Source organism: Ovis canadensis, chromosome 1, assembly GCF_042477335.2.
Source record: "Ovis canadensis isolate MfBH-ARS-UI-01 breed Bighorn chromosome 1, ARS-UI_OviCan_v2, whole genome shotgun sequence".
NCBI lineage: Eukaryota > Metazoa > Chordata > Mammalia > Artiodactyla > Bovidae > Ovis > Ovis canadensis.
The window spans coordinates 63062422-63075627 of NC_091245.1; the positions used below are offsets into that span (position 1 = coordinate 63062422).

The 13206-nt window shown below is 33.8% G+C and overlaps 1 protein-coding gene across 4 annotated transcripts in view; it reads right to left on the bottom strand.

Moving 5' to 3' along the window:
* Positions 1 to 418: 418 nt before the first annotated feature.
* SYDE2 (synapse defective Rho GTPase homolog 2) overlaps positions 419 to 13206 on the bottom strand; it is a 41337-nt gene continuing 28549 nt past the window's right edge. For 2 of the 4 annotated variants that reach the window (XM_069596108.1, XM_069596114.1), the window contains 4 exons: positions 12710 to 12891; positions 9367 to 9598; positions 4074 to 4121; positions 2502 to 3498 (listed from right to left, as the gene is read on the bottom strand). In XM_069596108.1, coding sequence (XP_069452209.1) covers positions 4111 to 4121; positions 9367 to 9598; positions 12710 to 12891 — 425 coding nt within the window. In that variant the 3' untranslated portion in view covers positions 2502 to 3498; positions 4074 to 4110. Of the gene's footprint in view, positions 3499 to 4073; positions 4122 to 9366; positions 9599 to 12709; positions 12892 to 13206 lie in introns of all 4 variants that reach the window. The other 2 variants (XM_069596089.1, XM_069596098.1) reach the window with 1 other exon arrangement.

Below are 13206 nucleotides of genomic sequence, written 5' to 3' on the forward strand. Positions count from 1 at the left end.
AAGAAAATATTTTTCTTCTGTCAAAGAAAAATAAAGGTAATGATACCCTTCAGGAATCCAGAATGAAAGCTAAAAGTAGTCTGAACGAATTTGGTAATTTACTGACAAAGGAAGTGTAATAGTAAAGAAAATATTTATCTTCTCTCCAAGAAAAAAAAGGTAATTACTTACTCCAGAAAACAGTAAAATCTTCAAAAGCCATTATGAAGCAAATAATACATGATTTAGAGAAACTGATGGCTGTAAGATAAAATAATCCATTTGACCTTTAGTTTGTATTCTGCTTAAATCAGTATACAGACTTCAAGATTGTAAGATTGGAGATACCATCACATGGTAATATCACCCATGAATATTTCTGCATAATCTAGCATAACTGCTCGTTACTGATTAGCAGTTTTTAGAATCAATACTAAAGGAAAATCAAAAGTATAGTTTATTTCCCCAAATAATACACATCTATTAATGATTGATTATATAAACTAATAGTATAACTCACAGAAGTTGGGGAGGTAAAGGGCAGTAATGAATTGGAAAGAAAGTACCGGGCTGGTCATTTCCACAATGGTAAGAGGTCAAGAGATACTGTTTAAAACTGATGGATCAAGAAATAACTTATTAAAGTCACAGAAGCAACCAAAAGAGAAACCAAAAAATTAAATAAATAAATAAGGAGGAGGAACAGAGTGAAATAAATTGCTTATCACTCAAAACAGTCAACAGGTACCGCTTAAATGACAAATCAAGAAACAGCAGCAGGAAGCCTAGAGTGACAAAGGCAGCTACCTGAAGAATAAATAGTGGTTGTTACCTCTGAGAAGTAAGATTGATGTGGATGGCAGGGAGGAGCACTTTTATTTTTTATTTTCAATCTACTTGAACTGTTTAAAATCTTTGTTCAGGTACATGCACTAAAATTAAATTTGTTTTCAATCCTGAAAACCATTAGGGCTGGCAGGGGAATGAGAGTTGACTGTCTAACAGTATGGGAAGATTCCAGGAGACTATAAAAAGCAGGTATAAAAACTCAAAAAAGATTTGAAAAGGCCATTTTAAATAAAGGTATATACCTAATGGAGTACTTCTAAAACAGCACAGTCAACAAAAGAGGTTTATTATGACTGATTTAAACAACAAATGTTTAGTATTTTCCATTAATACTTAAGATGGCAGAGATTAACTTTAAAATTATTGGCATCCAAAATAATGTATGTCCCTTAAAGTACTGCAGATTCTGGAAAACTCAATTTTGGAAAAAAAATGTTATTACATATATTTATGGATAATATATGATGGTCCAATACTTTAACATGTTCATTTAAAAAGAATGACTTTGAAATAAATGATCCTTAAAAATCGTCATAATAATAGCATGACACTGAGGTTATAATGTTTTAATAAAGCTTTTACATTTCTGGCACTAATTTATATAAGGTATGTGATATAGCACTCAAAAGAAAGAAGACTGAGACAGTCTTCTTACAAAATATTTAGGGTACATTTCTTTTGACCATTTACTCAATAATATATGTCTGTCACATATTCTTTTGGCATTTTTCTGAATTATTATATAAAGCTTTAAAAATGAAAGTTTCATATAAAAATAGTTATTTATCTGACTTTTAACAAGTAAATTTCCAAATTAAATTACTTGGTATTCCATTTACCAAGGTATATTGCATAGAAAGTTAAATACTTTAATATTTTAAAAAACATCAAGAAGTCAGTTTTTGTAATGGTTGCTACATCTTTAAGTTGGTAGTTCAAACTTTGTTAATAATTTTAAATTATACATTCTGTAGGTATAAAAGTTTACAAAAAATACATTCCAATTTAATAAAAAAGACTTCTAAATTTACATTTTCAAACACTGTTGTGATTGCTATAATGACTATCTTGTAGATAAAATTAGTCAAAATAAGTTAATTTTCAAAAATCAATAACATAGTATCCTGGCAAGATTTCTTTCGAAATAAATGAAGGTAATTATAAAGTCAAAGTTATATATGTACTATTACAAATAAATATGTTCTAAGTATAATTACTTTGTTTTAAAAAGCAGAAGATAAAAATGCATAAATAGGTAAAGATTTTTAAATTTAAGTCACCAGTGCAGAAATCTTGGCACTTAATCCTTTAAAATGTTAGAAGATTTCAATTTAAAGGATGACTTCTCACTGGGGATACTGTGACTTTCTGTAAGTCAAAAATGAAAGTCTTATTTTTTCTATTTAGATGTTCCTAGTGTTTTGGTTCAAGTGTTTCTATGCAACTCCTCCTTTAACTTAAATGTTCTTTCCCTGAAAAAGACATTTTTAAGCTAATGATTTTGGCCTTATGACATATACTTTAAAGATACACGTGATTTTGCAGCCAATCCTTCCCCCCATTCTAATGTCTATACATATATGCGCTGATAAATATATACATATGTTGGGGCTTACAAAAATACTTATTTTTAAGTTTAAATAATTACTGAATGTTAACACAGAATACATTAATATTTGTATAATTTTACTTTATAAAAAGTAAAAGTTTATAAAAAGGTTTTCTTACAGCAGCATTTGCATTGTGAACGAAATGTGATGGAACGATGTTGCAGTGTGCGTGGATTCATACTGCAAGTCAGACGGAGCAGCTGCATTCCTTCCAGTGGAAGGAATGTCTGTTTCAGAAAAGCAGTTTCTATAAAGCACAAAAGTCTTGAGGGGCTAATAACTTATATGAACCTTAGAAGTGCATTTTAAACTTATACCCATAGCATTGGCAAGAAATACCCACAAGAAGTCCAGGTTATCTTTACCTCAAGAAAAACTTCCTAATGAAATAAGTAAAAACTATGGTAATGGATGGTGTTTTTTGAATTACATGAACTTGTTAGAAAATAACTGAAGGTTTCAAGAGTAAAAAATTTAAAACATCACTGTGAGATATACAAGAAAGTGAGAAAGATGGATGTGAAACATAAGACGTTATGAATAAGCAAAAACTCTCAACCTTAAACACTCATATTAAGCTTGTTTTTGTTGAGTTCACTCTCTAGATTTCCAATCAAAGTATCAATACTTTCTTGTAGATCTTTGAGATTGACTTTTCGGTCCACTCTAGACTCAATTGACTGCACTGTCAAATACGTCTGAAATGTGCACTCTTTGGACAGAGGAGTTGGCTGTTCAGTCATGATATCTGGCTCATATATTTTGCTACAGTTTTCTCCATTTTCTCTGTCTTCTGAAGGGACATCATCATAATCCACAGTATTTAAATTTTCTTTCGTATTTAAAAAGTAGTTTTCTCCACAGCTGCTCCAGTCTCCTGCGTAACGATTACTGAGTGGACTGTCTAGTCTGGTTTGCCTTGGCCTGAGTACTCTTGATGATTCAGTACCACTTAAATTTAACAAGTAAGGTCGTTCTTTCTTCCGCCTCAAATAATTCAGAGAAGACTTCTGCTTTGGGAACAAATTGTCTGCTGATTCTTTGATAGTTAAACGTTGCACTAGGAACAAAGAATTGATTTGCTTTAGTGACAGTAATCCAACTTAATCCAATTTAAAAACACAGAGCTAAAGATAAGCTATTTAATAATCAACTACAAACATGCATTACAACAAACACATGCACATTACCAAAAGAAAGCATTCCATAACTATTTTTTCTATCACCAGACATAATCAAGATTAGGAACAGAAGCCAGTAGAATGTTCAGCAGTGCTAATTCATGCTACATCACAACATCCCCAAATAAATCAAATTTCCAAGTTGATTAACTTTCTGTGCAAGTTAATTAATATCTAGCTATAATTCAAACAGTGGCTAAGCTGGTAGCTTCTTTTAAATTAAAAGCTACAGCAAAAAGCAGGCAAGGCATGTTTGTGTATAAACAAAATAAAAGTTTCTTTATCTGCAAATATCTAAATGAGGCCAAGGCATCTAAAGTGCTCAGTCTTAAAGTTCTAATCTTTGTGGGTTTTTTGCAATTCTACTAGCAGCGGTGTCATAATTTACTTGACTTTAAACAGCCAAATTTCACTTTGATAAAATGCATGAAATCTAGACTTGTCCACTTGTTACCTGAGTTTGATTATACAGCATTAGCTAATAACAGTCTTCATTTATTGCCTGAAAATAGTACAGATATTTTATTTTCCCATTCTGGTTAGGACTCTAACAATCACAAATAACATTCCTCATACTTAGACTAATTCCTTCTATTATTAATAGTATGCATTGCACTGGCCAAACAGATTAGGAGGGAGACACACATTACTTCATAACAAATCAAGGCTTTACAGCTTACTCTTTTGTGTGTACTGAACAAAACACTTGTCGAATGGACTTAATTTAAATGTTGAGGCACAGCTATTAAAAAATTATCCATAATGCCTTTCTATTTCTGCATGTTTATTCTCCATTAATAAGTGCCTCTCCATTTATATACCTCCCTTCACTACGATAAAGGGAACATATAACCAGTGACAACATACCAACTTTACACTCTCTAACATATTCATTTCCTACTGAATAAAATAATTAAAGAATAATACAGACATGTATATGGTTCTAGTTCTCCAGATGTACAGTGATTTATATAACATTTTCAGAGATTGAATGATTTTTACCTGATAACTGTATATAGGTATGTTTTTAACATTTCTGTTTACCTGCATTTTTATGATGGCTATTACATATCACTATGAATAGCTAAAAGCTCTTGATTTAAAATTTTCTACAAAAAAAAAGGTCTGATATTTACTTTAAAGGAATGTGTGTGTTAGTCGCTCAGTTGTGTTCAACCCTTTGCAACTCATGGACTGGAGCCCACCAGACTCCTCTGTCCATGGGATTTTCCAAGCAAGAATACTGGAGTGGGTTGCTATTTCCTCCTCCTGGGGATCTTCCCAACCCAGGGATTGAGCCTGGGTGTCTCCTGTGTCTCTTGTATTGCAGGAGGATTGTTTACCTGCTGAGCCATGAAAGGAATGGCGATATTTACTTTAACTTGATATTTAAAACAGTATTAACAGAGAGTGCCATATGCCATTGCAGAATGGATATCTAACTTTTTTCACTGTTTAATTATTCATCCTTCTACTGAAGATGCTTATCCTTACTAAGTCTCCTTGCCTTTTCCCCTTCATTTGCTGTGCTCTTCCTATTCTTAGTGCTTAAGTGTCATGCCTTTTGTTTTTGCCAACCCATTAAAGTACTAGGCTAACCTTGAGGTCATCTGGTTTGTGATCCAACCAGGGTAAAACATTTTTGACTCTGTGTTGACCTTGTCTTAATTTGTCTGTATTTTCCAACATTCACCTGCAAAAACCCACCTTTATTTTGTTGCCAGCTGCTTAAAGTTGCTTAACCAAGTCCCCGTTCAAACATTATTTTTGCATTTTCTTAGAAAACATTTAAGAAACCAATTTATAATATTTTATATCTCTGATGGCTCAGACAGCAAAGAATCCACCTGCAATGCAGGAAACCTGGATTGGGAAGATCCCCTGGAGAAGAGATTGGCAACCCACTCCAGTATTCTTGCCTAGAGAAGTCCATGGATAGAGGGCCTGGCGAGCTACAGCCCGTGGGGTTGCAAAGAATCGGACACGGCTGAGCAACTAACACTTTCTTTCAAAAAACCAACTGAAGTATTTTATATCTTTTAGACCAAAATTTCTAAAAAATCAACTTTACTAGCTTTTTAAACTACTGGTGGTGATACGGGTTTCCTATTACATATGCAGATAAAATGGTTACTTTTACCCCCCAAAATTCTGGTTTTCCTAGCACTGCTGATTACCCACCTTCAAAAGAATAAGATGAAAATACAATCTAGAAAGTTGTTAAAAAATTCTCAAAATATAATGATAATTACTAAGAAGCATAATTTTCTTATTTTCTACCAATAGATTTATATTTTTAATCACCACTCTATTAGCTTTTTATCTATAGTATAATTACCTTGGGCATAATTATTTTACTTAATAGAATATATTGGGTATCTAGTTGTTGCCAAGTACTCTGTTATAACCTGGAAGTGTAGAGGTAACCAAAATGTAGTCCTGGACCTCATGAAGCTTAGTCTAGTGAGAAAAATGAACCAAAAAGAATTAGGGAAGGAATTCCCTGGCAGTCCAGCAGTTAGAACTCCAGTACTCTCCCTGCCAAGGGCTCAGGTTCAATCTCTGGCCAGGGAACTAAGATCCCACAAGCTGCACAGCCCCCCAACCGCAAAAAAAAAAAAAAAAAAGAATTAGGGAAAATAGATAGCTCTTCCAAAAACAAAAGCCCAGTCCCAAATCGATGTCATAGAAAATGTGATGTAACAAACAGCTAGTCTAAGAATTGTATATTCTCTAAAGCTATTTTCCTATCTATAAAGTGAAAGGGTAGCCTATCATTAATTTTCAATATTCTTAAGACAGCAAGCTAATGTTTTTTTAAAAGCAACTACCTTCTACATACCCAGTACATAAAAAAGATGAAAAGAAGACTGTTTTGATCAAAAGGGAAATGTGTTTCCATTTTGCTCCCTCACCTGCTGCCAATCTAGCCTCAAAGCTGCTTCCAAAGAATTTAGGGTTTTGCCAGAAGAATCTGAAAAGCCACTGGCAGGCTGACTTTTAACTTTCAGTGCCAGTATACCAGGGTTCTAACTGATCACTTTGAAGACAAGATTTTTCAAGAAGAAAAGCTCAAAGTAAATTATATTCAAATTATTAATATAAAGCAAATTATACTGCCCAAAATTAAAAAAATAATAAAACAAAAAGTTAAGGAAGTAAAAAAGAAGGAAGGTAGACAGGAAAGGGTGGAACCAATTCTTTTTATTTCTGGAGTAGGATAAATACCAACAAGGAAAATAAATGGGGTACATGTAGCAAGGACAGTCATTCAGCAAGTAATAGGCTGTGGCCCATTTTCCATGGCACCATCAATTTTCTCAGGCTCAGTAAGTGCACTGTGTCTACCTGATTTATGCCTCTTCTTAAATCCAAAAGCAAGTGATGTAGCAGGCAAGACTAACTCCTATTTCCTCTCAACTTTCTGCCCTATTCTATACTTTGTCTGAGGTATTATAACTGAAGAAAAATAACAAGTTATAGACAAGGGGGCAGCTATTTTTCAATCCAACCACACAAACCTTTGGAATAAGTTGCTATATACTCAGACACAATTGCTTAAGGTTGTTATTGAAATACTGTACAGTGAGTCTCAAATCTGAACCTTTTTTTCCTATAACATACAACATAAATTTTTGCTCCTAAATCCAACACTAAGATGACTGTTACAAAATAATGGAGTGACATTAACCTCTGATACAGAATTAATGATAAAAGAACTCAGATACTGGTAATAAACTTAATAGCTCCAGGCAAGAAAACTTTCATTTGATTAGAATGATAAGATAGCTCCTTTCCCAATTTTTCATGTTTATTAAAATTAAAACAGTTCCAGGAAAAGCTAGGAAACACACATTTAAACCTGAACCCGAGTGATCCCTTATGTTGGGTACCAAATGTAGAAATCAGACTAATTAGAACACCTACATTCAGCACTTTTAACTAATAAATAATACATACTAACTCAGCTAAAATATAATTTGAAAATGATTTTTTAAGCCTGTATTTAAAAGAAAACAAAAATATTAACTTTCCAAATTTAAAAGTTGAAAATTTTAATTAGCTTAATTTTTAACTCACTTTTTAAAATTAATTAGTTTTTTAAAAGACTAAATCAAGCAATCCTTTATACTTTGTGTTTTTTTAAAATACGTGTTTATTTATATTTATTTATTCTTGGCTGTGCTGGGTCTTTGTTGCCACACGTGGGCTTTCTCTAGCTGCAGCGAGCAGGGGCCACGCTCTAGCTGTGGTGCTTGGTATTTCTCACTGTGGCGGCTTCTCTTGTCTCAGAGCATGGGCTCTAGGGCATGCAGGCTTCAGCAGCTGTGTGGCTCAAGAGCTCTAGAGCATGGGCTCAGGAGCTGTGATGCATGGGCTTAGCCATCTTGAGGCATGTAAAATATTCCCGAACCAGGATCAAACCCGTGTCTCCTGCATTGGCAGGCGGACTCCTAGCCTCTGACTCACCAGGGAAGTCCAAGCCTTCTGTACTTTATTTAGTCTATCCTTCTCTCATATACATTAACAAAAGAGGTTTTTTTTGTTGAGTAGCTAAGTTGTATCCAACTCTTTTGTGACCCCATGGCTCCTCTGTCCATGGGATTTCCTAGGCAAGAATTCTAGAGCAAGTTGCCATTTCTTTCTCTAGGGGAACTTCCCGACCCAGGGATCAAACCCACATCTCTTGCATTGCAGGCAGATTCTTTACCACTGAGCCACCAGGGAAGACTAATAAGCACATTTACTGAGGACTGACTTTATGCTAAACTCTCTGTTCATTTCCTTAGATCCTTTATGCCAATCTTCACAACAACCCTAAGGTAGGCACTATTCATACAGAAGCAAACTGAGGCTTAGGAAAGTTTGCCTGAGTCCACACTGCTGGTGAGTGCCACCATCGGATCTGAATCCAAGCCTGACTCCAGGGCCCAGGCACTTTCAACACTGTGTACTGCCCTTAGCATTGAAGTATCTTCACACTTGGTCCTATGCAGGATAGGGGAGGCAAGTGGGAGTTACTACCGGGTAAGAAAATTTTAGAACCTAAATACAGGGATCCTTTATAAAGCATCTAATTAAATACATATTCCTTTTAGCTGTGGAAATACTTAAGAGATATGTTAGGAAAATAACTGTCAGCCTTTTCTTATTGAATAAGGGATGGACAAGAAAAACTGAACTGTCCACTCAAGCCTAGACAATTTGAAGAATGACCATGAATACATGAAAGATGTCAGGAAGAACTGATTTAAGTAGAAAAATGAATTCTGCTTTAAATCAGTTGAACTAAAAATGATAACAGTAAAAATCTTAATATTTACTGAGTATCTATTATGTGCCAAGAGCTGTGCTGAGCACCTTATACACATACTTTTTAAAATTTAATCTTCCTATCAATTCTATAAACATATTACTAACCCACATGACAAAAGGTGATACTGAGACTCTAAAATGTTAATGAAGTTGCCCACGGTCAGACTAATAAGGGATACAATCAGGATCCAAACCCAGAGCTTACCAAATCCAAAACGTATACATTGATCTCTATGTCTACAACAGTATCAGCAAAAGCAGAACATTTAAATGGAGAAATCTAAAGGGCAGGTATCAATTCATACTATTTTAAAAAGCAAAATCTAGAAAAGATTTTCTTCAACCATACAGGGGCATATTTAATGATTAGCTAATTCTATCATTGTAGAGATATCATTGTAAGAGAAAAATAATTCCAGTGAATCATTTACCTGGCCAGAGTTGAAGTAAGTAGTGAAGAACTTCAATATGTTTTTTAAAATCCAAAGCAGTCGCAAGTTCCTTGGAATCAGTAAAGACTCTGTTGTTATGGGTGGAAGTTTCTTGCCTCTGACTTAATAATACTGGTCCAAAGCACACAGCCAAGTTTTGGCAGGTCATCTTATTCACATCATGATAAGAAGCCACCAATTTCAAATGATCCAACAACATCATTAGAGTTGCCTAAATTGAATTAAATTTCATTTAATACAGTCAAACAGGGATAAATTCAAGGACACAATTTATAGTAGGAAATATAGACAAACAACCTGTCACTTTTTAGAAGGTTGTTTCAAAGATTTACTTTTAAGCTGGATGTTTGGAACTTGAAACACATTTTTTTTTATAAAATGTTACACAGGACACTTAGGTTTTGACAACATAATTTGATTCATAGAATGGTTAAAATATACATTATCTAAAATGCTCATGAATGAATTCCAAATTTTAGCTGGAGTTTCTTAGAAAATATGCCATCAACTTTTTCCTCTCTTCCCTTCTCTAAAAAGATAACAGCAAAGGCTGTGATGAAAAGGGGATTAGGGCAGAATGTTCTTTTTTTTTTTTTTTAAGTTTTAAAACAACATGAATTTATTCTCTGATAGATTTGGAGGCCAGAAGTCTGAAAGGAGTCTCAGGGAGCTAAAATCAAGGTGTCAGCAGGTAGGGCACACTCCGGCAGAAGCTCTAGGAAAGAATCTGTTTCCTGTCTTTTCCAGGAGCTGTATTCCTTACATTCCTCAACTCAGGGACCCTTCTTCCATTTTCAAAACTAACAATGTAACATCTTCTGATTCTGCTTCCCTCTGTTTTCGTCTGCCTGTAGTCAAATCTCCCTCTCCCCGTCCCTTATAAGGATACTTGTGATTACATTTAGGACCTGCCTTGATAATCCCAGATAATCTCTCCATCTCAAGATACCTATTTGTTTGTTTGTTTTGGCATGCAGGATCTTAGTTTTCATACTATGTCACTTTTTATGTAAGAAAGAATGGGAAATGAGAAAACATGCATGTATCTAATTATTTTTGCAAACAGAAATACAGAAAGCATAAACAAAAAACTAATAAGATTAGGTATCTATAGTTGGCTAAATAATGGCCATCAAAAATATCCAGGTTTTTGTAGATATCATTAAATTAGGTATCTTGAGGGAATTCCTTGGCAGTCCAGTGGTTAGGACTCCCCACTTCAACTGCAGGAGTTACAGAATGTTCATTTTTAAGTTCAGTTAAATCCTGTAGTCATAAATAGGGGGCACCATCTTAAAATCTAGGTTACCGTGGCCAGGTTCTATTGTGATCCAGATTAGGAAGAAGGCCAATGCACTTCTTAATAAATATTTTAAGTAGACAAACAATGGAAAAGGGAAGCATAGAAATGAAAAAAATTACTCAAAAAAAATTTTTTTTTAATCCTTGAAGAAACCAATAAGGGGAATTTGCTTAAGAAGTGAATGGTTATTTAAGTCTAAGCAATTACGAAAAGAAATGATGTTTTTAATATACTGGTATATGATCAATCATTTAACAAAATAAGCATGTAATTTCCTCTTCATAATTGAAGAAATAAATACCAATAATAACCTGTCACTTTAAAAAGTTATTTTAAAAAATTAAAATGACATATTATCAATATTTCTGGAGCCAAAAGTGACAGCTGGATTTGGTGATTAGAAGGTAATTAGTAACCTTGACAAAAACAGATCCACAGAGATGGGGTAGGAAGCCAGATAACAGTTTGTTGAGTAGTAAATGAAGGGTGAAGAAGTGATAACTGCCAGAACAAACATTTGCTCAGTGTTTGGCTATGAAGGGAAGGAATCAGGAGCAAATGGATCTACAGTAGACTACAGTTGATATTCTGAAATCAAAACCAGTCACACACTGGTTAACACAGTTAACACACACACATGACTGGTTAAATATATTAGGCTCAATCTCAATAGCAAACCAAGAAACGCAACCTAAAGTAAGAAATTTTTTTGTCCTTGAAATAAGATCAGCCAAATAATGTAATTGTTAAGTCCCCTCTGAAAAGTAATATGAAAATATGTACTAATACAGCCTCAAAACGTTCACAACATTTAAATCAGCAATTCCACTCTGAAATTCTAATCTGAATAAGTAATTCTAACTGAAAAGAAATCTGTGGACAAATATATACAAATAGGTTCAAAACCTAAATTTTATATAAAACAAATAATGATAAATTGTCAAATCCATTCAGTGGAATACTTTGGAGCCTTTTTAGAAAGAATATTAACAGCATGAGCTTTAAGGCCAGAAAGGCCTAGATTCATATGATAGACTATAACACCCAAAAAGCTACATAATCTTGGGCAAGTGATTTAAATTCCTTGACACTCGAGTCTTCACTCATAAGCAAAATGATACATAATTTTACCTTATATTGATGAAGGAACATTTCTACCCCTTCACCCCACCCTTCTTCTGTTTACCTCTTTGTAGCTATTCCTCTCTCCCACCCAAGGGAACAGAAATTCCTAATCTAACTGGACAGAGAACAGGCCATTCAGATGACTAAAATAAACTAGTTAATTAAGGTATTAGGCTTAAAGTATTTCTATCCACTCTTGGACCTTCCACTCTCACATGATAAGAAATATAGGCAAAGTTGGCCTCATCTGGATAAGCCTGGCCATATTTCTTTCCCTTATTTTCCCTTTTGTTCTAAGGAACAACAGCTAAAGTTAGGCTAAGATTAGTTCTGCAAGCCCAGTCATCCTCTCTCCTGCAGGCATACCAGAAGATACTGGTATGAGATTTAGATCATGGGAAGGGGGCAAATGTGAAGAGACAAGGAGGAAGGAAAGAGTGGTGGTGAGCACAAAGTCTTGAGGCTAAGTCATGTACACAAAACAGTTACCATATTTTAAAAATACTATTAATAAAGGAAATAAACCAAAATGTTAATTATATAGGCTTTAGATATTGATAATTATAAATTCCATTCTTCTTTTCTATACCTTCCTAACTTAATTACAAATATGTCATTTTAATAATAAGATAACAATACTCTTAAAACTTATCAGGAGTATTCATGCCTAGGTTAATATCACATGCAAAAGAGAAAAAACTGTTTTCTAGATTTATTCTATTTAAGAATCAGTTTCTAGATTTACACTGTTTAGTCTTCAGCAAAGGTAGAGCTAAAACTCATTAGTGCTACAAATGTCAAATAACTAAAAATTATCTGTAGCTCTGGAGCTAAGTACTCAGTTCATTAAGTATGTGGTTTATTTCAGGAAGAATGTATATCTATGGTGCTTACCTTCTCAACGTCAGGCAGACAATCCAGAAGGCCAAAAGTGTACTGAGAATCACCTGGATCATTCTCACAACCATTTGATGACATTTTCAAAGGATTTTTTGCCATTGCATCTAATACAGCCTCATAAAGCTGCTTTGTTATCAGAGGAGAAGGAAGTTCTCTTAAATAATCCTTAAGAACACCTTCAGAAACCAAACAAACCAGAAATAGATGTCAATTAGTCTTTAGAGTGAAATAATAAAAAGCTGCGGCGAATTTTTTTTCAAAGTATCATTACAGTGAACTTTTAACATTCTGAAAACAATAAAAGCAGAAATGTAAAAAGTACTATAACAAAACACTTGCAATTTGTATTCTTAGAAATTGCTTCATTAATTGACTTTTTGTTTTGAAACCATGCTAATAATGCACATGCATAATATCCAATTATCATATATAGTAGATTTGTTCATAAAGTAAATTCCTTTTATAAAAAGCTCCTTTAAGTCCATATAAAA